The 25,986-nt window shown below is 42.8% G+C and overlaps 1 protein-coding gene across 4 annotated transcripts in view; it reads left to right on the forward strand.

Annotated features, from left to right (window-relative positions):
- Positions 1-25,986, forward strand: part of NSMCE4A (NSE4A component of SMC5/6 complex) — a 165,872-nt gene that overhangs the window by 104,108 nt on the left and 35,778 nt on the right. For 2 of the 4 annotated variants that reach the window (XR_014960674.1, XM_085602634.1), the window contains one exon: positions 14,572-14,661. Coding sequence is in view for 3 of the 4 variants with exons in the window: in XM_085602634.1 (XP_085458760.1) it covers positions 14,572-14,637 (66 nt within the window). In the remaining variant the exon portion in view is untranslated. Of the gene's footprint in view, positions 1-11,656; positions 11,749-14,571; positions 14,662-25,986 lie in introns of those variants that run through there. The other 2 variants (XM_085602645.1, XM_085602653.1) reach the window with 2 other exon arrangements.

Here is a 25,986-nt window from a genome sequence, read left to right on the forward strand (position 1 = left end):
CCCCTTAATTTCACTCTTACTGATTCTTTTTTCATTCCTATTTTCTTCCTTTGTCAGTGTTGTCCTTCATTCTCTTTCTTCTCTTTAGCTTCATTTGTGTTTTCTCTCTTTTTCAGTGCCCAAATCTAATCAGCAAAAGTAAGTTCCCCCTCCAAAAATGTGTGCTGCTGGTGGGCCCCAACTTCAATCTTCAGCACTAAAGAGACACTGCCTATGTCCCCTTGTTGTATCTCCTGTCCCGTTTGCTGGTTTTATTATTTGGTAGTTGCGCTCTCCCTGTAGTTTTGCTGTCTTCCCCTAAATATCTGCATTGGAGTCCACAGTTCCTCCCTCTGGTTCTCCGACACTATGTCTCCTCTTCTTGGTTTGTTCTCTGATCTCCCCCTGTTGCACTGATCCATTGGCTGTAGTTCCTTGCAGTCAGTGAAGCCCCTAGTCTTTCCTGCTGCTACCTGGGTATACCGTTCTGTATGCTGCTCCCTTCTCAGTACTTTAGAGCATTTGGCCAGTCTCACCACCCCCTGGCCTGGTACCCTTTTCCTGCTGCAGTTCCCTCAGCCCCCTTCCACCCTAAGCTGACTTGGTGATGGTATCAACCGCACAGTGCCCTCTGTACGGTGCCTTTCTGAGGTATCCTGAACTAAAGTGTTTGGTCGGCTTCCTCCCTGACAAGCCACATAGGACACCAGGTTTAGCAGCTGCAAACAGGGTTGTGCCCTCTTATTCATGGGTTTTCATGTGCTCCCAGTGCCATTGTGCAGAGTGCGGTTAGTGAGTCCTGCTGATGATGTCCACAGCTCCGAGGGGCACTGTGGCTGCTGCCTTTTCTGGACTCATATGAGTTGGTTAGACGTGTCAAACATTTTAAAAAGCCAGACAGTTGACATTACCAGGGCTTAGTTTGAGTGGCCTTTTCAGGAATTAATTGCTTTTCCTTACCAGACAGCATGATGAAATGTGTGTTATTTGTTTCTGTTTAACAAACACAGAAGATACCCAGCTCCTTTGAGAACTGTGAAAGATTTCTAGTTTGGGTTTAGCAATATATGTATCTTAATTTCTTGAATGTTAGCCACTGAAGAGTAGGAGAATTCCTGCCAGTGGGCTGAGGTAGAGTCCATCTCACGTTGGGCATCGCACTGGGAGTACTAGAACAGAGTTGTGCACATGTTTGTCTGACATGCCGCAAAGTCTAGATTAAGGTTACTTTCACACACAAGAGTAGTAGGGCTTGGGCAGCCACTCCCAGATGATATGAGGTATTTGTGTTAGGGAAGATGTCAGCCCTGCTGCTTAGACATGTAAGCATCTGCTCTGTTGACCTGCCCTTGAAGTCTCATGTCCACTATATTCATTTGGAAATCACTCTCTGCCAAGAAACACATTACATCTTGGTGCAGAGTACCTTTTCCTCAGCAAAGTTTGTTGGCATTGAGACCCCAGTTGTGCCATTCTTTCCAGTAACACTCAAGGGCGCCATGTTTTCTGGACCGCCTGCCTCAGGCGAACTCTGCATCTGAGATGATGGCACCATACTATGCTACGGAATCTCAAATCAACAGCCCATCCTTTTTACTACATCAACTGACTGAGCCTTCGTTAAGCTTTTTGGGATGGATGAGACAGTTCCAATACCAAGGCTAACCTGTATTGCTCTAGCTGTTTTTATACTGATCCTGTCTATTTACAGCTTACTGTTTGTGGAAGGATGCCGAACTGTTGCTAGGCACCTGAATAATAAGACACATATAATGTTAGTTTGTTCCACATTGAAAGAGTCTGAGGTGAAGGGAAAATCCTGATCAACTCCCTGGAAATTATCGGATTTCTCCTGGTGTTATACAGATATCACACTGCAGTAACAATCCAACAACCACCTACCTCGCCTGTCATTTTTGCCTTTCTACTTGTCCAGTGATCCACTGCCTTTTTAACTAGGTTCACAGTATACAAATACCACATACATATATGCATGCATGTGTTTTAAGGCATTTCTAGGAAAACAATGGTGTGGGATTCTGTTTATTCAGGTATTCATTTGAAGGGGGAAGTCCTGCTTGATGTATGGCCAGCAAGATGCTTTGCCAGTGGACGAGGCAAGCCTGCTTATTTTTATTTTTTATTTTTTTTATATACCTTTTAAGATAGACTTCATTCACACTACCCACCTTCAATATAGTTTTATATAGTTTTTCATGGTTTAAAAAGTGTAAACGGACCCCTGTGACGTCCAGGATTAAAAAGTGTCCTTAGAAAAAAAAAAGGGGGTAGCTGCAGGGCGCGGATGACATTTCTGATGAGTTTCCACCGGGGATACCCTCTCTGGCTGCTGTTGATCAATATGAAGACCTTTTGATCCACACTGAGGGCGGCGCTGACATAGAAGTAATGTGGAGGGTGTTTATCTCCTTTTCAGTAGGAGATGCAAGCCGCTACAGGGGAGCTGGTGGCCTGCTCCATTAAAGTTAGGCCTTAGTGTGTCCGCCATCTTGTGACGGTGTTTCAGTTGTGCGTTGAGAGCGAGACGTGCGTTGAATAAAAGCTTGACCCGATGCTTACCAAGGGGATTGAGCAAAGAATATTGGGCCTGCAACACCAATGTAAAGAAGGAAAAAAAAGAGAATGTAAGCACCCAGGCTATAACAATATACAGTGTCAGTGTAACTTGTGCCCAGTGAGGGGGACAGCTCTGGAAAATATTTGAAAACTAGTGAAATGGACTTGGAGACTGAGGTTTGGGCCTTTTAAACCCCAGACAAGCTTTTAGACTGCACCTCACATTAAGATGCACAGGAGATTTGTATGGTAGTGGACAGGCTGTGAATCATTCCTGTAATGGGGCTCGCTCTCCAAGGTGAATGAAATTAGTACACAGAAAGACGTCAAGGATTGGTGGAGGGGCTTAGTAGTCATACCGGGGTTGATGGTGGGGCAAGATTAGACTACACATTTAGAATTGGCTGATGACATGGAAATGAGATCTGAGCCCTCTCCACCCTTGATCAAGAAAGACCGGTAAAGTAACCTGACTGAGCTTCACTAGAAACTATGTGATAGTTCACAACACAACTGCAAGCCCTGAAGTCAGAAATGACTTCAGCCATATCTGACATGAATAAGGATATTCAAGTCATTGGAGAACGGGTGGCTGAAGATGACATGACTACCATGAGCCAAGTAATGGTAAAACTAATCATCACAGGCTCATTAGGAAGAAGTGGGAGACCTGTGGTACAGGTGTACCAACTTGATAAGATAGGTTGTGCAGAGACAACATTAAGATATGAAATATGTGGGAAATGGAAAAAGGATTGGATGTTACTTAGTATCTTGCAAACCCCGTTAGAGCAATACTACAAGAAGACCCAGATTTGCGATCCCAATCATCCGGTCCCACAGAGCAGGAGCTTCTCGAGAAGCACAAGGAGCTTGACTAAGTGATATAGCAAAATTTAGATCCTCCAGCTCGAGGACAGAATCGTGCTGAAAGCCGGTAAGGCGGAGGATTTTGTGTTCCTGGGCTACCCTGTGTCCTTTTATCAAGACCTATCATATTGCACTTTGAACAAAAGGAGAGCTCTGATGCCGATCAGTGCAGAAATACGAAGCAGACCAGTGCGATATCATTGGGCATTCCGGTTTGATCTTTGTGTCTTGTTTGATTCCAAAACTCATGTGGTCTGCTGAATTGAAGAAGGCCAGGAGGTCCTTGTGATTACAGAAGCAAACACCCACCAGTGACTCAGGAAGTTTAGGATTCGAGATAGAGACCAAAGGAGAAGTTGCCATCTTCCAGAAAAATGACATATAAATTGTGACAAAGCATTTGAGCAGGAGAACTGACCTTGAGAATAGAGCAGCTATTGCTGTTGTTGCAGTAATACGGTTTTCAAATTTTTTCTATATTGTTGATCCATTGGAAATGGTTTAGTGGGTGTGTTCTGTGACTAGGGGGACCAACAGTAGAGTGGTATGCCACGGCTGCCTCATCGCAGTGCCAGGGATGTATCTATTCCCTTTCTTTGGGCGGGGGACTGATGTGTTGGTGCATGGGTTAAAATGTTCTAGTTTGGACTTTTTTGGACGAGGGTACAGGGGAGTTGGGGTTTAGTCTAGAAGGTTGGATATAGGTACTCTGAGGAGTGCATTGGCACATAGGGTTGTAGATGCTGCAGATCATATGCAAAGTCTGTTCACATTTCCACTAAGGTAAAGCTAATTTCATGGAACCAGTGAAGACCGAAAGTCTGAAGGGCAGTGAGATAGGTAGTCCCGGATATAATATGCCTCCAGGAAACTCACATAGTTAAGATAGACATTCCATTTTTGAAAAGCAAAGTTCATCCTCTCCAGTAATGTGCAACTGCTGAGATGTAGACGGGTGGACTAATGCTAGAATTCCATAGAGACCTACAGATTAGAATAGGTAAGGAGGATTGTGACATGAAAGTTGGCAGGTATGTGTACTTGGAAGGACACACACTGGGGAATATATAGCTGTACTCCCTACCTATGCTTCAACTATGACAGGAAGCTTTGATCTCCTTCATGCTCAATTAGTTGAAAAACTGGGCCCTGAGAGATCTCATCTGGTTGGTGTACTTCTGGTCACAGATGGGGGCAAGTAAAGTGGTACACTCAAAGCCTAGCTTCTTCCTTGCTGCAATGAGGTAGTGTTGGGAAACCTAAGTATACAAAAGACACAAAGAGCAAATGTAACCATAGTCCTTGTCAACCTGGACCAAAAACAATGTAGATCCCCCAAGTGTAATAAGCAATTGTTATCGAAACCCTAATGTGTGAGTTGTGCTTATGCACAATGTGAAATGCAAACAAGCCAAGTGTGCCTGTGACTTGGGATGGGACAGGCTTGAGGGATTATCAAAAAAAGCTCCCAAATCCAACTGCGAGTTACAGATCGAAATTGTGGCATAGATTCTGAATCTTTGATTGTGTCTGGTTGCATTGCTCTCATCTCTTCAAGGAATCCAAAGATGATGGTGGACTTGATGTCTACTTGGTATGTTCTGTCTACCGAGCAATATAATTCTTACCGCCACTTAAAGCAGAGATTTAATCACTTCAGAGCTAGGCACAAGACTGAAAGCTGCAGTCCATTCAGAGGACCGATTTTCAGTTGTTGTTCACACCTATTCTATATCAGCTGTGTGTAACACTGTTGTACTTTAGAATACCCTTGCAAGACTTCACATGTAAGGGCTCAATGTTAACAAAAATGGAAGTGGTCTTTAAAATGTACTTCTATCCATGCTTTTTAGGTCTCGCCTGAGCCAGTGCTTATAGCGCTGCTGTGGCGAGAGTTTTAGTAAGCGGGTTTTGGATGTGCTAACCTAGTGGCTTTTTTCAGGCCTTCAGCTTGTGTTAGCGATGTCGTGCACTCGCACAGCTGCTATCCTGGTTTCTAGCATTCCTCGCATGGCCGGCTTTCCTCCCCCTCTCTCACTGCTCCTCCCCCTCTCTCACTGCTCCTCCCCCTCCCTTACTGCACGGTAGAGTTTCAGCCTTAAACGTAAGGAAACACTTGGAAATGTTTCTTTCACGCTATGTCAAACCCTGTGTACTTGTAGAAATACAAATCTTTTATGCAGGAAAAGCTTCACATTTTTAAACAATGACATCCAAAACAGAACTGTTTACGTGGTCACAGGGAGACACTACTTTTATTCTGCTGTACTGGCGCTCGTGGTTTGTTTACTTGTAACACGTGCAAATGCTAAGCTATTAATGAAGCTGGATGGCACTGTCTGGCTTCGAGCCCCGTGGCACCTGTTGTCTGTTCCGCGCACAGCTGCTATCCTGGTTTCTAGCATTCCTCACATGGCAGGCTTTCCTCCCCCTCTCTCACCCGCTCCTCCCGCCTTCCTTACTGCACGGAAGATTTTCAGCCTTAAACTTAAGGAAACACTTGGAAATGTTTCTTTCACGCTATGTCACACCCTGTGTACTTGTAGAAATACAAATCTTTTATGCAGGAAAAGCTTCACATTTGTAAACAATGACATCCAGAACAGAACTGTTTAAGTGGTCACAGGGAGACACTACTTTTATTCTGCTGTACTGGCGCTCGTGGTTTGTTTACTTCTAACACGTGCAAATGCTAAGCTATTAATGAAGCTGGATGGCTCTGTCTGGCTTTGAGCTCCGTGGCGCCTGTTGTCTGTTCCCTCCTTAGTATTAGTAAATGCAGTATTTGAAGAGCAGATATTTTAGCTACTAGTAAATGTGTGTTTTTATTTAGCCTTTCTGCCCACTTGTTTCCACTTAATCTTTGCACTCTCCTCTTTGCTCAGCTTTTCAGTCTTTTACTCTTAAATCATTCTTTTACTTTTGTCTGAGTTTCTCTCTCACTGTTTGCACCTTCACTTCTGCTCAAATCTCTTGACCTTAGCTCGTTCTACTCTTAGTTAGTTTTTTCTCACACTCTGCCATCTCACTCTTCGTTGCTATTACAAGGGCACTGCCCACCTTCTATGGTGTAGTGCCTGTCCCTCGCAGCCTGTTCACTCTCTTGTGCCCCATACAAGCCCCTCCTGCCTTCACTGGCGGCCGTGGCTCCCCCTTTCACCAGTGGCTAGTGAAGTATCAGTAGATGTTGTAGCACCCAGAATAATATGCTGCATAGCTAAATACTTACAAGGTCCCAAAGGCTCGACCTACTAGCTTTGCCAATGCTTGTTTTAATACTGTACTAGTTGGTGTTATTTTTTACTGGTAGAGAATGGGGCTAGGGTTTTCTGTGTACTGCATTTTTGATGATGGGCAGTCAGTGCAAACCCTAATATCAGCACAATAGAGGAACATTGAGGCTGATCGTCTGAGCAACAATGGAAAGACGCTTTGGTGTTCATGGAGTTGGAACAGTGGGTACTATTTGTTTGTTTATGGTACAAACTGCGGCCCTAGCCACTGGTACACCAGGCCGCTTTATATAGAACATTGTTGAATTATAAAACACCAGAGCATTTCATAAGAGCAGCACAGGTACCAGAAGGACTAGGAGGACGCTATGGAAAGTTGAGCTTGAAATGCTTTCTTTTAAAGGTAAGTAGGTTAGGGCTCTTTTCTGCTAATTAGTTCCAAAGTTTGGGTGCTGGGTCCCAGACGACCTGTCTATCAGGTCTTTTTTTTTTTAGTTGAAGGAATCTCTAGGATTAGTCTTTCTTTCTTTCCTTCTCCAAATGTGTGCAGTTTATCTTTGGGATATGACCTTAAGCTCTGTTATACAGGCGGTTTTGATGTTGATACGTGCTTTCAATAGGAGACAGTGGAGGTGTAGGAGAATTGGCATAACATGGCCCAATGTCCTGGTGTTTTTTACTGGCTGAGCTGCGGTATCCAGGTTTGAAGGGTGAGATTGAATCATTGGGGGTAATTGATTTGGGCTAGTCTTTTTGACCTATGGCCAGTTGGTGCCACCTAAACAGGCCTGCACTGGAATTTGGAGACTATTTTCAATGAGGCCCGGATCTGCCATTTTGAATTTCTAGTACAGTTAACATCAAAGTGAGGAATTCTTGAATTAATTCCAGTTTCTGTCATTCACTCTGACCACATTCCAGTCCATTGTCTTGTGCTGGCTGTGGCACTCTAGAGCAAGACCAGCCACATGCAAATCAGCCTTGTTTTTTACGTTCTGTCTTGAACTGCCAGCCCAGGTTCCTTCCAGACTTGAATAGAGGCAACCACAGACCTGTTCTGTCTCACTTAAGCCTCATCTTTGAGGTATTGTAGTGGATTTTTGCAGCAAAATAGTTTTTTGGGACACCTGTTGCTAACAGAGACAGGAAATGGGTAAAAGTGCAATAAGATATAGGTGGAGAGTATGTGGGGACTTTAGCTGGATTAATCAGAGATTTGCCAATCGCAGTTGAGGTCACCTTTCAAAAGCTGTTGAAAAACACTTTCAAGTCAGAACTAACTGTAAAAGATGAAAGACAACCTGCTCGAAAAAGTTAGAGCTTTGCTCCAGGACGAAGTGAGGAAAAGCCTTTTCCCTTCTTGAACCCATTACCTGACGTCTAGGGAACATAGAACGTTTGGAGAAACACTGAGGACTGCTGTTTGCAGAACCCTCTGGAATGTGTGGGCATTGGTTCACATTGTGAAAAACGAGTGATTGCTGCACATGTTTTTATACAAAACATATTTCCCCAAAGAAACCGTGATGTTTTCCTGCAGGGTCATGGACATTGCCTTGTCTCGGAGTAAAAAAACACATGCAATTCCGCCTCATAGCAGCCATTTTTGTGTTTTTATACATCAGATACTTTGTGGATTTTTTTTCTTTTTTTTTTTTTTTCTTAAACTTCTAAAGACCCATTAAAATGAAAAAGCTAAAATATTTTTTGAATGTCTACCTATTCCTTCATCAAATGTTTAGCTGGTATGTCATTCCAATCATTAAAGTGTTTTATTTGTAACTAGATTAGTTTGATAAAGCTGCTGTGTATATTTCTTAAACGTAATGTTTTGTATTGCAGTCCATGTATCTTATGCAAGAAGCTTTTTGGAAGCTTAGTCACCCTTCCATTGGCAATAGCAACTTTAATATACTACACCATGCGCTTAAACAAGTATACCTCCCACCCTGCACACAGATAGGAATGATCCTCGCCTTGCTCTCACACAGACATATCCTGGAGTCTCACAAGGCACTCAAACAGGCACTCCTCTTTCCCTGCAGGCATAGAGACACTCTTTACCCTGCAACTACACACATTCTCCTCACTCTGCAGTAACATAGGTACAACGCCCACCCTGTATTCACACAGGCACACTGTTTGCATACCCATGCTACAGTCACCCAAGCAAACGTCATGTAGATCACTCCCCCCTGCTATCCTTATATAAACAGACTCCTCCCCTTGACACACACAGGCACATATTCTCGTGCTCACACACTCACAGGCACACATGCTCTTCGTGCTCACCGACTCATGCACTCATTGACAGCACCATAGAAGTCCTCCAGGTGTGAAGAGTTGTAGAAATGTCACCTGGTAGAGTAGCAGGGGACAGCAGGAGAAGACTGGAACAACACTGCAGCATGACTGGAGTCTGTAAGAACCCAGAGGTGGAGAAGGATGTCCTAGAGGAGGAGCAGGTGATAGTAGGCGAGGATGGGAACAAGCAGTCAGCATAACTTAGAGTCTCACGTGTTCCCAGAGTTGGGGAAGGGAGACCCAGCAGAGGAGGAGAAGATTAATCTGGAGAGGACCAGGATAACGCGCCAGGATGAGGAAGTTTGTTGCGCGCCCTAGGTGGAAGGGACAGCAAAAGAGAGCAGGGCCTGGATTCTGCTGGGCACTCAAAGGTGGGGAACCAGGGAACAGCAGAAGAGCAACAGAGACCTTAGAAGCAGCACAGAGCCATAAGGAGCTGATTGTTTTTCTCTAGCAGACCTGTCTCTCTATTGCAGATCCTGTATCTAATTGTTGATTAGCTTCTGCAGCACCGGTGGGGAGGAACCAATAGTATCCCTCTCCCCCAAAATCCCCTTCCACACCTACTCTTGCCCAGCATACAGGGCATAAACATAACATTAAGGAAATGGCGCAGGTGGGGCATAGTTCTAAAGGAAGGACTACCTCTGACCCATGGATTTTATATGTTTTATTGTACTTAAAATCTTGCATGAATTTACATACAAGTTTGAATAAAGCAATCTTTGACTACCTCTGACCCATTTGATGAGTTGCTGCTGCATTGAGGGTTTCCTTTTGTGCACACCAACAGGTCCTTGCATTTTAACACAGCTGCAAGGCGAGTAGAAATCCGGCATCCCCCAGGCAAGAGCCAGTAGGGTGTAATCATTGTTTTTCAATACCAGCCCAATACGTTGCCTAATCAATGCTGTACTCCTTAAAACCAATATGTGTGATGTACCAAAACCCATCTCACACTTCTTTCGAACGTGGTGGCTAGTTTACGTGTGGGGAAACCCCACAAGACCCTGTAGGAGTGCAGCCAGCACTCTTGTTTTTTGGGCAACCATGTGCAAATTCCACTTTATAAAATGCTGTACTTCATGTATCCAACATGTGGGTGGATCCAAAGCCCTTCTCTCATGCTGCTATTTATTATATTTCAATTTGCGGTAGCCATCTTGGGTGAGGGGAGTTCCTCAAGAGTCAGTAGGAATGCAGAAACACATTTTTGGGTGGCATCACACAAATTCTATCTAATAATAAGTCCTCAATTAAATCAATATGTGGGAAGAGCCAAGCCACTCTCACAGTATCTTAAAGCTCTTTTTCTGTTGATCACATACGGCCTGGCAACAGCTGCACTGTTAATCCAGACCCAAAGATGTGTGGGTACCTATAATAATGCCAGGGTGCAAGAAACTGGAGACGTCCCGAAGCATGGCAGGCTGCCATTAATCTGTTTCCCAGGGTAGTATTGAAAACATTTCTTTAGGCTCTGGTGAATGAAAGTGCCTTACCTTGACCCTTTTGGGTAACCTTGTACATCTGACTATACAAGATGTTTGATTGCGCGCTTAGTAAATGACCTTACTTTTAAATGCATGGATGCCACACACTGCCTCTCGCCTTCTTTCCAGTTCTCTCGGTCATGGTCAATTACCAGGCACCTCTCCTACTCGGAGATTTTATCTGTTTAACTTTGATCCTAGTTCAGTCTGCTTTATAGAGAAGCATTCTTTTAATATTCTAAATGTGCTCCCCATATATTCTCAACCCTTCCGCTTTCAGGTCAGGAATTTGTCTGTAGTGCTATATGTCAGTACATCTTTTGAAGCTTTCATGTATAATGTTATCTTGCTGTTAGCTAAGGAAGGATTTATTTTTATTTTTTAAATAATTTAGATAGACAGGATTCATGATTTTTGGCAAGAGGGTGTTAGAACACGTTTGGTTAACTGATCTAAACATTATAAACATTCTGTAGTGCAGTCTCCCAAAAAGTGTTTCATCTTTGCAGTTACTGGTTGGCAGGTGTATGGGGCTCAGTTGGGCTCAGTTTTCACACGATAAATTGTCTAAAATGCACTGTTGTATTTAGAATGCAGTGACGTCCTGAATTTGGCATAAAAGAATGGTTCGCTGGTTTGAAGACAAATTTCCCCTGATGTTTGAGGTTGCCAGAGAGAGAAGATCAAGTGGTTTGATCTTGAACTTAGATAGATTATGTGTAACTGCCTGTGTAATTGGCTATTGTGTTAGGTTAAGTGGAGAGTATAATGATGGGATAGGACAATATCTAGTTTAATGGGTATTAGAATAGGAAGGGCGCAGCCTTAAAGATCCTTCATTGGTTTACAAGATACTCTTCCCTAGAGTCTTGTATGATGTTGGAGGGAGTCACCAGTCTGTCTTAGTTTTTCCCATTGTGTTTGGTGTCCCAATGCAGTGTTAGAGGGAGAAACTATCTGGTTTGTTGATCTGTTACTTTGTGTGCTGTGGTGATTGTGGTGTCAGTTTGAAGGGGGATTCCTGTCTTGGTGGCTTACAATTTGTATGGTAGAACCATGTTATGTTGCTCTCTGCTGTTGGTCTGTGATCTAGGAGGAAAAGAGCAGTTGGTTTGATGATCACAAGGATGATAATTCAGTTGTTATGTAGTGTTTTATATCACACTTCTAGCTTTTCTATTGTTCCTCTACTTCAAACAGAACCTTTGAAACAAGACGAAGAGAATGAAGCCAATCAGGATAATAGAGAGAGGAACCAGGGGGTCATAGCTCTGAGCCCCCAGGACTGGAGGGTAAGCACCAGCATCTTTATTGTGAAGTGTATCAATAGGATCTTTAAATACCTTGCTGTAGAAGTAAAAGAATGGTAATTTAGGCATCTTCAGTCAAAAATCTTAACGTAGATGGACAAACTATTTCAACAAGCAGTACTAAACCACAATCGCAGCCAATGCCTACTCTCTAAAATTACTGGTGGATGACTATTTCACTAAGCTGTGAAAACGTCAATCTTCTCAGGATTGATTTTTTTCTTTTTGTCTCAAGTTTTAAAGATGGAGCTCTTGTATTATTCTACTACTTATCCTTCTCTGATGCAGGTTTAGGAATATATTTTGTTTTCCACAACATTGTGCCTTTGTTTTCTCTCCGTTACACTGATTGTGCATTTGGTTATTTATAAATCTATTTATAAAATGAAATGATTTAGCATACAGATTTTGTAAGTCAAATGCACGCATCAGAATCTCAGAATTCTAAGATTGAATGTTTGGCCCTTGGAGGGCAGGGTAGAGTAGATGTAGGTGAGGGAATCAGTAGGAAAGATAAACAATTTTGATTAATAGAAGTGAAATTACAGGTTTTCAACTCTTTGCAGAAGGTTTGGGTTAGATGCAGCTTCCCAAGTAAGGTCATCAAACTGTGGGTCACTGAAAGAGAATGCTTACTTCTAGATTTTTATCTTTCGTAACCAGGTAGGTTTCATGACATTCTGCTGACTGCATCAGGATCGAAGCCCTTATAAAATAAGTTAATTTTCAATGAAGACTTGGTGCTTGCGATGACCTGGCTTGTGTATGATGGAATCAAGTTTCATTTAGAAAGGCTTACTGGGCGGGTGAAATGATGCTTGGACGGGTTTATTCTAGTCTGAGCATCTGATTGCTAAAATTAATTGAGCCGATGAATGAAAAAACACCTCCTATCATAACAGTTCAGTACTTTGATTACTGTCCCAAAACCATGTGCCAGATATGATCACGTTCACCTTTCGGAGCATAAAGTAATATTAGATTAAAGGTTCTTCTTAGTTCGAGATTTGATAGCCCAAAAAAAGCAATCCAATTATTATGTCTGGGTTGTGGCAAAAACTATAGAGCTATTTAAAACTGTAACCTATCCTGATCTTTTAATTACTGCTTGTACACGAACCCAGACGAGATTCTAGTTTCTCTTGAGGCATTGTGGGAAACCTGTTTTCTAGAACATAATTCCACAGAGCCTTCCTCTCTAAATTAAAAAGCTTTAGCTTTGAAAATATTTTTTCATATGCTTTGTGACTGTTCTCCAGTAAAAATAACATTACCTGTGGCACTTTTTTCTTGGTAGCTACATTTCTTGGAAAAATGGAGTGTGGCATTGTTAATATCGTGCACAAGGAATGTTCTATGTCTGTTGGCCTTACAACTTCTATGTCAGAGAGCCATCCTTCTTGTTTTACAACTTTGCACTTTTTTTCTAGTGTCACTGTTCTCCTGATCTCATTTCCTTCCTTGAACCAGTTTGTTACCAAGTTTCATTATGGGACAGCAGGCCTCTCTGACGTGTTGCTTTTCCACTGATGGTCTGATAGATGGTATGAAGCAATTGATGTTAAAATCAGGAGTGTTCATTTTGAACATTTAATAAGTTGGCGTTGGCAGCATAGAAGCAAGGATAATCATTGTGCCTTTTTGAGACTGTTCAAAACTGCGATTTCACCAGATTATTTACCCTCTCGTGCTCTCAAAAAATTATCTTGTTGGCTCCCCCAAGTGATTACTTAATTTATAATGGCCAACACAAATTTAGGAAGAGATTCCAGATAACTACCGCCTTCTCGGTATATTGCTGGGCCTCAAAATTAATTTAAAGCAAAAATGGATTAAAGAAGTTAATACGTATTTAAAGAAATCTTCTTTCTAAATGAATTATATTTATGATATATTTGTATTTACTTTTATGATACCTTGCTATCGAATAAAGTATTACAACAAAAAAAAGAATTAGCCAGGTAACAGTTAATGTAAAATTGTAATTCAAATACACACCATGAGGAAATGCATATACCATTTAGGATGCAACTGTAAGTTGGAATGCTGCAACTACATTTTGTGATGGTAGCAGGAAAAGTGTAAACAAATTAACAGTTGGAAGGGAGAACACAGAGTGAGGTAACAGCAGAATACTCAGGTTAAATGCATTATCATGAGCATACCAAAGGTAGCTAGGAAGTGGTAATTGTGTTAGAAAGTATGGAAAAATAAAATGAGTAAATGGGCAGCATACAAAATTACAAATCAACAGTGGAAAAAGGGGCACAAAGTGAGATATCGACAGAATACTGTGTGTAAGTACAACATCATGCACGTAACCGAGGTAAGTGGAAATTTCGTAAGAACGTATGTATAAAGAAAATGAGTAAATAGACAACACTCAAAATCACAAATTTAAAATGATTTTGGTGGGCTTAGATGATAAAGTAACCTGTAAGTAAATCTCTTGGCATCTCTGCCAGCTACGCAGTTTTTATGAATCCATTTTGTTACGGCAGGGATCTTGCAGAATAAATTGTAGCCAGAAATCGGATGGCTGTGAAACCGCTGTGGAGTCCCTCCTGACAACTCTTGGGGCTGTCCATAAACCACTAGGTCCCAAATCCAATCTCAAGTTGTTATTAGACTCTGATAATGTAATGCATAGTACTCTATACAAAACAGTATGTTATCTCCATAAAGCGAGATTTTCTCAGCTTGCATAGTTTAAAAATGTCTTCCACTTTCAAAGAAATGCCAAAGCTATTTAACTATCTGTTTTAATATATTTAAGTTTTAATGTTAGTTTTTCCTCTCTACTAGGATATTATAGCTACATTTGAAATCACAGAGCCCATGATCCCTCAGGTGTCTGTTCCTTCAGATTGACTTGGCGATGCGAGTTTTTCTAAAGTAGGTCTGCCTCTTTTGTGTTGCATATTTTTTATTCTGGTTTTGTTACGCTATGTTATGTTTTCTCTGAGTGCTGGTGTAGAGTTGACCAGCCCCTTAGCTGTGTGCCTGTAAGAAGTAGCCTGCAAATCTCTGGGGAAAATCTCTGTATTTATAGCAGGTCTCTTGCTGCGCTTGAAATCACAGAAGGCAACCAGGCCTTTTTATTTCCTTCATCGTGGGGTGGAATTCTCTCTCTCTCCCTCCATCACTCATTCATGCTCTCCTAGCTTTTAAAAGACAGCTGTAAACATATCCGTTTGTATATTTCCCTTATTTTTAATTGTTATTTTTTGCTGCTTCCATGGTAAGTGGAAGCCCTGTTGCTATGTACTTATTTTGTTTGGCATTGGAAGTATTGATTAGAAGGGATTAACTGGTACTGGTCGATATCTTTATGGTTGTATTTGAGAGCTACCTGTCCCTTTAATCTGATAATATCTTGGCTATTATATCTTTAATAATCAGCACACTTTGTGTAACCAGTGAAAATAACATTTGAAAACAAGCAGCCTCCGATTGCACTCATTACATTATAATCATGACACTTTGTACTCCTTTATGTATGGAAAAAACATGTTTTTTACGAACCTTTGTTAAGGTTTCACAATTCTGCATTCTGTATCTGATAATCCTAATCGCAAACTCTTATCTTGGTAAAATTCCATCATAATTTTAAAACTGGGTATAAAATAGACTTGCTTAGTAAACTCTAATACATTATTCAAATGAAAATTTCTTCACATAGGATAATAACTAATTGATTCTCCACATATGGTCTAATAACTCCTTTGCCAGTACAGCCTTCACAGATTCCATTGAGAATAAGTACTCCAATCGTTTAGCCAATGTGTCCCTCAAAAAAAAGCCTTTAACATATTTTTGCTCTCTTTAGTAAAATGACAAAGCAACAGCTAAAGGTGGCCCAAAGTCAAATCCTCTCCAAGGATTCTCCTTCTCTTGCATGTTGAAACTATTTTTTAAAGCTTAGCAAATGGGCTAGATCAAGCTGTGTTGTACCATCATTTAGAAGCCCTCCCAAAACGTGGCACAATTCACGAGGAGAGGCACCCTACACCAAAGGACACTGATCACTCGTAAAAGTTCAGAGACTGCACCTAATAAAATTCCTAATTGAATATCAAGCACTAATCACCAGAAGACTGTCAAAGACAGCACCATACAAGTTCACTCAGAAAACATGAGATGGCACCATCACAAAACATGAGGCACTCATCACTAGGCTTACACAGAAACGGCACCAGGGAGGTCTCTGTTCTGTCTGGTTGCCCCAAAGAACGGTCTAGCACTATGGAATTGTGCTATGATAACTAATGTGCTTGGAGAGGGCTTCATGCTGAACCCATCACTTATCGAGGAAAACCTCCAGCTCATGTTTGTGTGTAAAGTATTTATTTAAAAAAGATTAGTAGTTTGCAAGTCATAGAATGTACCGACAAGGAGATCCCCTTAACCTGCAAATAGAGACAAGCACCTAGAGATAAGGAAAGGATCCATATTTATACTGCTTGATAGTGTCCAGAACCGATGACCTCACCCAATTCTCGCCCAGAGTACAACTAAGTCTGTTAACAGAGCTCATGAGCGCTAGATGATGGCTTTCACAAGTAACAAAAATGTAAACTAATTCAGCTGAGCAAGCTGGTTTGCAAAATTTACTTCTGTAGGACAGACCTATAATATACCTTGGAGCCTTGCTGGCCACTGGGCATCACAGATGCAAGTTGGACCAGCTTGCCATTATAACTCCTCATTTCAACCTTGTGCTTTACACTGTTGCCTCGCTCAAGTTACTGATGTCATTACATAAAAAGTATATGCATTATATATGTGTGTGGAGAGCACACGCACACATATACACACATATACACACATATACACACACATCTATCGAAGTCTTTACCCACTTCACAGAAAGAATTCAGTCACTCCAAACTGGCTTAGTTTCATAGGTTGATATAATGGCAAAAAACAAAAAGATGACGCGTTTCGACCTACTTCGGTCTTGCTCACATGACCATACCTTAATTCTGTCGACATTTATACAGCGTCCACATGACGCACGTTAAACATAAAGGAAATACTATTGTTGAAGGAAGTGTAATCATGTTGCAGCATTAGTTCAGATGCTTAATTTCACAAGTATTATGTACACTTTTTAAATATAATTTGTCCGAATTCAGTACTACATCATCAATTGTAATAATCTCACGGGTAGACTAATACTCAATTTGTTGTTCACCAAAGATTGATGTATGTTTTATGTTTCATGAAGAACCATACTCTCCTGTCATGTGCATTACTGTCGGTGGTATTCACCAGCTACCTTGGTTACATCACCGTAGCCCAAATAAATTGTTTATCTTTTCAATGATAAGTATCGTAGAGACTAATGGGTCTAGTGCCCAGCTAATATTGTAATTGCAACAACTCTAATGAGGTAATTACATAAACATCATATCAATGTCTTGCTACGCCACAAACAATGAAATAGTCAACCGAATAGGGTTCTACCTAGTGATGCAAACTGTTGGGACTGTTGTCCTACTAAAATGAATTTAAGGTGTTTCCACATAGGGATTTCCTCCTTAGTGCATTTAACTCCCTATTTTGTGATGGTCACCGGCAGGCTGTACACATGTACGTTCTTTCATTTCTGTATGAAACAAGGCGGACAACTATTAGTGGACAAAGGTTCTGATTCAAAATCAAAACTTAGTGTACATTCAGGCATCTGATTGCTAGGCTAACACATAATAGTAACAGAACATGCAAATCAAGAAAAGGGGGGATTTAAAATTCTACACTTTTCTAAAATTATATCTCTGTTTAGATCTACAGTACATATTAATTCCAAGATCCGAGAGACATTCTATCTTCCTAAGTGTGTGTGTAACTCTTCATCATTATTTATTCCGAGAGGAAACCGGCAGCCAGCTTGTATAATATATCTAGATTCTAGTATGCTTAATGCAGATATCCTATCTCCTCCCCTTGGGTGTTTGGGTATGGTGTCAATCCCAAAATATTTGTCCTTCGTCCAGTCTCCTTCATGGTGGTCACGGAAGTGTTTGGCTGTGTTCTCTTCCAGGGGATACTCATCAATAGTCATAAGCACTGAATAATCTCCGCCCACATGCAGGATCCCAGGGCATATAGAAAAATACATATATACGTGTATGTTTAGACAAACAAGTACATAGTACTTCCAAAACATACATACATATATATATATGTATACAAACATAAATATGCAGTCTGATGTACTTCAAATAGGCTAATATGCCAAAATTACATGGGTTTTTTAGAAAGAGAAAAAAATCTCTAATATAAACACTGTAACAGAGAACATACACTGTAATAGTGTTCCAACACAGCCCTTTATTTTCTGAAAAAAGGCAAGTATTAGCAGGCAATTAGCTCATAGGCTGCATAGAAGAAAAAACGTCACAGTATCAAAAAAAATGCCAGCCTGCCTTTAATGATTCCAAGAACCTGGACACCGTGCCTTTAAGACCGCCAGGAGCCCCCTGCTCCCATCATGCACCTCAGGTGACAGTTAGGTCAGTTCTTTTTTCCGGCTCCTTCTGTGAGGATCCTGGAGCTTGAGCTCGTCATTGCTATTTCTAGTCAGAAATTGTTTTTTTCTTCCTACATTCGACGTTTTTGGTAGCTGATTTTCTGACTAACAACTTTTTTCTGTCAGAAATGCCAACTTTATTTAATAAATATCCTCCCTGTGGGAAGAAGATGGCAAAATCAGACCCACACTCTGTGTGCATTGTGTGTTTACCAGATTTACACAATCCTGAGAAATGCTATTACTGCCAGCATTTCTCCAAGAGAACTCTGTGAAAGAGAAAAGATAAAACTGCGTGCCTTGCTGGAGAGAGGAAAGGGTCATTCCAAAAGTGGCCTTTGGGGTACTCCTGCTCTCAAAGAGCCCTCCTCTCAAGAAGAATGCAGAAAAAGGCGTCAATCTACTTCAGCGTCAAAAAAGAAACAGATCCCTGAATGTTCGCCGTATGCGTTGAGATCGACGTCGAGAAAGCAGGCAAGGCACTCATCACAGTCGATGGACAGATCGCCTTCGAGACAACAAGAGCCTCTGTCACTGAGAAGTAAGTCGACGTTGAGTCATGCTACTTCGGGCTCGAAGTATGCTGGTCATGAGAGACCTAGGACTCTATCGACGGCGAAGCACCCGTTGACCTCGGGGCACCAGTCTAGATCTCTGCCTCCTTCGCAAAGGTTGGCGTCGAGATGTTCGACGGCTAAGACTGCCGCGAGCCTATAGACAGTGTCAAAATCTCCATCGCCGGCAAGGCGTTTGCCGTCGAAGAAGTCGGCGGCGAAAAAAGACCATAGACGATCGACCACAAAGACGCACTACCGGTCCCGAGGACGGTCAACGTCGAAGGGGCGATGTTGAAGACTTCTTTGAGGAGGCGAGAGTCCTCAAGCATCTCACCGCAGGCGCGGTCGACGTCTAAGGCGGCACAATCCGTGTCGTCGGCGAGACATCGTTCGATGTCGAGAGACAAAGAACCTGCGGTAGCTTCAGAAGAAGTGCCAGAAAGACCCAGATCGACGTCGAGGATGCATTCGACTTCGAGGGATGCCCCTGGCATTAATATCATCCAGGTTACATAGGAGGGATCTCCGATTCAGGGTGAAAAGACTCCTCCTGTCAATCTTTTTCCAAGATGGCTAGAAAGCATACGACACTGGAAGGTTCCCGGTGCTGCAGCCGGTCGCCGAAGTCCGGGCTCAGATTTCTCCAGAGTCTCTTGTGGACCTCCTCCTACTGCATCCACGATAAGTAGGACCCCGAGAAGGGCTAGGTCGCCATCAGTCCGACGCTCACGATCTTTGGAGTGTTCACAATCTCGTCATTCTCCTACCCCGAAAAGGAAGAGACGAAGGTCACCATCTTGGTCCACTTCCACAAGGTCTTATTCCACTAGGCCTATTCTCCGACTCTCTGTAACACCACCATCCAGAGTTTCCCCAATTGACAACACAGGAACTTTTAATGAGGTCCCATGCAGAGGTCCCACCAAGCTGAACATTGGTATGTCTGCTCCAACAGTCTCTACATCTGTCATTTTTGAAACATTTGATCATAGATCCTCGGCGAGACCTTTGTTACCCTTAGTCCCTGGTCTTTTGGAACCAGCAATGTAGACATTACTCCTGCAACAGTGGGTCAGTACCCTCCTGTATTTCCAAGAAATACAAAGCACCAAATCAGGATCCGTGTTTCCTACGGTTGGGCCCTCCCCCGGACTCTGTCATTGTGGCAGCTGCCAGGAAGGCACATTCTGTTACGACTTCTTTTTCAGTTCCCCCAGAGAAGGACTCTAAGAACATGGATTCTCTGGGCAAGAGAATATGCAACACTTCTGCTGCAGTGATGAAGGTGGCCAGCGCTTCCACTCTCTTGGGGAGGTATGACAGATCGCTCTGGGACTCCCTGTCACGATTCACTGAGAAGCTGCCAAAAGAAGATCAACAATACTTCAAGAAAATCCTGCAGGAAGGTGGCTTGATAGCAAACCAGGTGATTAGTGCAGCGGCAGACTCATCCGATTTGGCTGCACACGGCTATTCCCACGGCATCTGTTCGAGACGCTCAGACTGGTTGCGTCTCACGGGCCTTAAACCGGATGCACAACGTGGGATTGTGAATCTTCCATTTAATGGATCCTCTCTGTTCGTATCTCACGCAGACGATGAGATGTCCAAAATGAAGACGGAACTGGACACGGTTAAGGCCGTTGGGTTGGTGCGAAAGAAATTCCGAAGAAGGTTCCGTCCCTACAACTGGCGGTCTTTCCAGCAGAGGGTTCAAACCCCTCAGTGGTCCACCCAACAGCAACATCAGCCCAGGCCACACTACCACCAGAGAAGACCGGGTAGAGGAAGGGGACCTACAAGACAGCCGGCATCCACATCACAACCCCCAGCAAAAACAATGAGCGATTGCTTCCTCCATGCCCGTTAGCCATTCCGGTGGGAGGAAGTATCTTGTTTCACCTGGCAGAGTGGAAGACCATCACAAACGACAAGTGGGTTCTGAATGTTGTGCAGAATGGCTAGTTGCTCAGATTCAAATCCCCACCTCCACCAGTCCCTCCACAAGGCAAATTCCTTCAAAATCACCTCTTGTTGCAGGAGGAGGTGAACAGTCTTCTGTGAAAAAATGCCATAGAAACTGTTCCGGTTCAACATCAAGGACAAGGGATATATTCCCGTTATTTTCTGATACAGAAAAGAGGTCCCACCAGAGAATACAGACCAATACTTGACCTGAGTCTATTGAACAAATTCATCCGCAAAGAGAAATTTTGCATGTTAGCTCTGCACCAAATCTTCCCTCATCTACATCAAGGGGACTGGATGTGTGCTACAGACCTACGGGACGTCTACTTCCATGTTCCGGTGTCTAAGAAACATCGAAAGTTTCTGCGATTTCAAGTGGCTCACCAGCATTTCCAATTCAGGGTTCTCCCGTTTGAGCTCAAATCAGCCCCACGGACTTTTTCGAAATGCTTGGCAGTGGTGGCAGCTTTTTTTCGCAAACTAAAGATTTTCATTTACCCTCATCTGGACGACTGGCTCCTGAAGAGCTAGTCACCCTCTCGGCTTTAGAGTCATCTATCATACTGTCTCCAGCTACTGCACAAATTGGGCCTACAGGTCTACTTCAAAAAGTCGATCTTCAATTCGACCCAGAAGATCCTCTACTTGGGTGCTTCATTGGGTACCGTAAACGCAAGCGTGTGTCCTTCGGAGGACAGGTTATCCTCAATTAGAGAGAAATGTCGCAATCTTTTCATCTCTCAACATCCCACAGCCAGACATGTTTCATCGCTTCTGGGTTCAATGGCGTTGTCCATCTTCATCGTACTGAAAGCCAGATTGAACATGCATCCATTGCAGCAATCCAGTGGATGCAGACATCGGGTCTCTGGGAAGACCATGTGTTTCTCCCCCAATCGGCCAAGGATTCCATCAAATGGTGGATGAAGCGTTCCCACCTCCTGAAAGAAGTTCCATTGCACCAGGGACCTCCTGCTCAGACACTCGTCACGGATGCTTCCCTTGAGGGATGGGGGGCTCATATGGGTCCTCTCCAAGTGCAAGGCCCTTGGGCAGAGGCACAGCGAGGATATCACATCAACCTGTTGGAGCTGAGAGTTGTACATCTAGCTCTCAAGTCACTGTTCCCTTCTATCTAGTCCAGCTCCCTGTTGGTTCAAACGGACAACACCACGACAATGTATTATTTGAACAAATGGGGGCACCAGGTTGAGACCTCTTTCTGGAAGCGCAGACCATCTGTAAATGGCTTCTCGCAAGAAATCTAAGCATATTGGCCATTCACCTTTCAGGAACTCTAAACTCCAAGCCGATGCCCTAAGCCAGGACTTCGTCGAAGCTCACAACTGGGTGCTCAACAACGAGGTCACGCAGGACAGGGGAGTGCCAGACATCGATCTGTTTGCAGACGCGGCAAACGCCAAATGCCCCGTCTTTGCATCCAGGTTCCACCAACCAGGTTCACGGGGCAATGCCCTTTTGATACAGTGGTCTCAGACATTGCTATACGCCTTTCCACCAATTCTGTTGATTCCTGCAGTGATCAACAAATTCTACAGGACCAACACCAGAATAATCCTGATAGCTCTGGAGTGGCCTAGTCAGTGGTGGTACCCAGACCTTCTTCAGATTTCAGAGGTGCTACACAGGAGGTTATCATTCCGCCCAGACATGCTGACCAAGAACGAGGGGAAAGTGTTTCATCCCAATCTCTCATCCCTGAGATTGTCAGCATGGCTCCTTAAGTCTTTCAGTATGGACATTTAGACTTCGCTTCGGATTGTATGAACGTTCTCAAGGAAGCCAAGAGACCTTCCACCAGATAATCATACGCTTTCAAGTGGAAGCAATTTTACTTATGGTGCATGAGCAATGGTCATGATCCAGTTCGGGGGCAAGAGCATGTGATCCTGCCGTATTTGCTACATTTGGCCAAATCTAGCCTGCAGTTCTCCATAACAGTTCATTTAACAGCTATCACTGCTTACAGAAAGTCTCCTACACAGGTTTCCTTTTTCCAGATCCCTGTAGTTAAAGATTTTCTTGAGGGGATAAAAAAGGTTTACCTACTGATTAGATCTCCATCTCCACCTTGGGAGCCTAACACTGTTCTGGCTAAATTGATGAACACTCCTTTTGAGCCTATTCACAAGGCTTCTCTACAGCACTTGTCATGGAAAGCTGCTTTCTTAGTCGCCATCACCTCTGCACGCAGGGTTAGCGAGATCCAAGCTTTGTGTTGTAAAGAACCTTATACTGTTTTTCATGCAAACAGAACCCACCCGAGTTTTCTGCCTAAGGTGGTTTCGTATTCCCATATCAATCAGGTCATCGCTCTACCCACATTTTTCCCCAATCCCTCAGCTCCTCCTGAGAGGTCCCTTCATTCTCTAGACCTTAAGAGGGTTCTAAAGTTATACCTGGACAAAACCAAGGGCTTGAGAAAATCAGACCGACTGTTTATAAACTATGGTTCATTAAATACTGGTTCTGCTGCTTCCAAAAGATCTATCTCTACGTGGGTTGTGTCTTGTATATCTTTCTGTAACCAACTGGCCAACAAAGCCCTCCCGGGCAAACCTAAGGCCCAGTCTACCAAAGGAAAAGCCTCTACCACTGCTCTCCTCAGGAACGTACCCATTGCAGAAATTTGTAAAGCAGCCACGTGGCGATCAGTACACACTTTCACTCGCCACTACTGTTTAGACTCTGACATACAGGCAGATGCTCAGTTTGGGCAACCCGCTTTAAGAAATCTTAAATTACTTACCTGTAATCCTAGTTCTCTTCCAGGGGTATTCTCATCAAAGTCATAAGCAACCATCCCTCCTCCCCGAATGAGTATAGACAGTCTAGTATTGGTTCTATTTTTTTCTGCCATGATTCCTTTGTTTGTACACCTTAAAAAAGAACTGACCTAACTGTCACCTGAGGCGCATGATGGGAGCAGGGGACTCCTGGAGGTCTTAAAGCCACGGTGTCCAGGTTCTTGGAATCCTTAAAGGCAGGGTGCCAATTTTTTTGATACTGTCACATTTTTTCTTCTATGAGGCGTATGAGCTAATTGCCTGATATTTCTTGCCTTTTTTCTTAAAATAAAGGGCTGTTGGAACACTTACAGTGTATGTTTTCTGTTGCAGTGTTTATATTAGAGATTATTTTCTCTTTCAATAAAACCCATGTAATTTTGGCATATTAGCCTATTTGAAGTACATTAGGTTGCATATTATGTATGTATATATGTATGCTTTGGAAGTATTCTGTACTTGTTTGTCCAAACATACACATATATATGTATTTTTATATATGCTCCGTGATCCCGCACGTGAGTGGGGGATTATTCAGTGCTTATGACTTTCATGAGTATACCCCTGGAAGAGAACTAGGATTACAGGTAAGTAACTTATCCTTAGCTCAAGTCAGCATTGGTAATCGCCCTCCAGTGTTCTAAAATCCACTTTTGTACCTGGAACGTTGTGGAGCCTATGTATCACATGTCACAAGGGCACGTGGTACCATAGACTATAAAGTCAGTCTTACATGTGATGAGTTTTGTTATACGTATTTTCTTTTTCACTCCTTTGAGTGTTAGTTCTGTGACATTGGTACTGTGTTTACAGGCCTTACAGTGGCTGCATTTTCAGAAACTCTTACTTTGAAGAAGCCAAACTGGACTCTTGGGGCTAGATGGCTGTGAACTAGCATATCTCTAATGGAGAGATTGCTTTGGAAAGTGATGTTTGGTGTGTTACCAATTTTGGTCCCTAGGATGATATCTTGTGTGAGGATAGCCCACCTATTTTTAAGAACTTTCCTCAAGGCACTGGCCTGGTTGGAGAATTTGGTAATCCATCTAATCTGTTCATTTTGAGGATCCTGTTCTGTTCTCGGTTTCCGCATGAGTGTCTGCTCCCTAGTTTTTTGGTCTGCCTTTTCGATAGCTTTCATTAAGGCCTTTCTAGAATGCTTCCTTGCTTTAAGTCGAGTATTCCTATCATCTTTGGTTTTGTTGTATCGACTGACTGTAATGCTATTTCTCTTGGCCCTCAATAGTTCGCTATAGGGTATACTCCAGCGGAAGCTAGGAGGATGGCAGCTGTTGACGTGGAGTATTGAGTTACCGGCTGTATCTGTCCTAAAAAGTTTGGTGTGTAGTGTCCCTTCCTTCAATGTTAATGTTATGTCTAGGAAATCTATCTGTTCCCTACTGTGATGTTCCTTGAATCTCAAATTGACTGTTATCATTTAATTTGTCAAGAAGGATCAGTAGGTCCTTCTCATTCCCTTCCCAGACAAAGAAAATATAATCGATGTATCGCAGCCACACACTTATCTGATTTGTCTATTCACTGAGATCACCTCCCCAGAGCATCTGCTCCTCCCACCAGCCCACCAAAAGATTGGCGTAGCTAGGGACGAAGCAGATCCCCATGGCTGTCCCTTGTATTTGCCTGTAAAGTGCATTCTCGAATATGAAGATGTTTGCCTTGAGACAAGTTCCCATCATCTCTAATAACATCTGGGTGTGTTATAGGACATTTGCGTTCCTATTCCTCAAGAAATATTTACAGGCATTAACACCATCAGTGTGGCGTATACTCATATAGAGGCTTTCCACGTCTAAACACACAAGCCAGCATTCATTTTTACAACATAGGCTATAGGTTTTCTGTATGAAATCTTTAGTGTCTCTGATGTAAGAATTAAGATTACGGATGTACCGTGCTATAAAGTAATCAATGTAAACGGATGTATTTTCAAACATGCTGTTTTTGGAAGAAACCATAGGATGTCCAGGTGGATTTTTGGTTCCTTATGTACTTGGGCAGTAAATATAGTGTTGGGATAGTGGGAGTATCGTTCATCTGAAAGAGACAATTAGTTATGGATTCCTCACCTTAGAATTACCCCCAGGTGTCAAAGTGTATCCGGAGAATTTTTCTTCAAGTACCCCTGCGCGTTGGTGGGTGGCGTTGGTCGCCTCCGCGTTCGTCGTTGGCATTGTGGTCGCTGGATTGACGTTGCAGTATCTAATTAGACGCTGCCCCTGTGCTCTGACGTCAGTTCTTCCTTTTTCCACTCCAGCCAGCGCAGATCCGGAGAGAGTGGTACCTAGAGTCACTTTTTGACTCTCTTTTTGCGACTTTTGTCGACCTCTTT

This window comes from Triturus cristatus, chromosome 1_2, assembly GCF_964204655.1.
Source record: "Triturus cristatus chromosome 1_2, aTriCri1.1, whole genome shotgun sequence".
Classification (NCBI taxonomy): domain Eukaryota; kingdom Metazoa; phylum Chordata; class Amphibia; order Caudata; family Salamandridae; genus Triturus; species Triturus cristatus.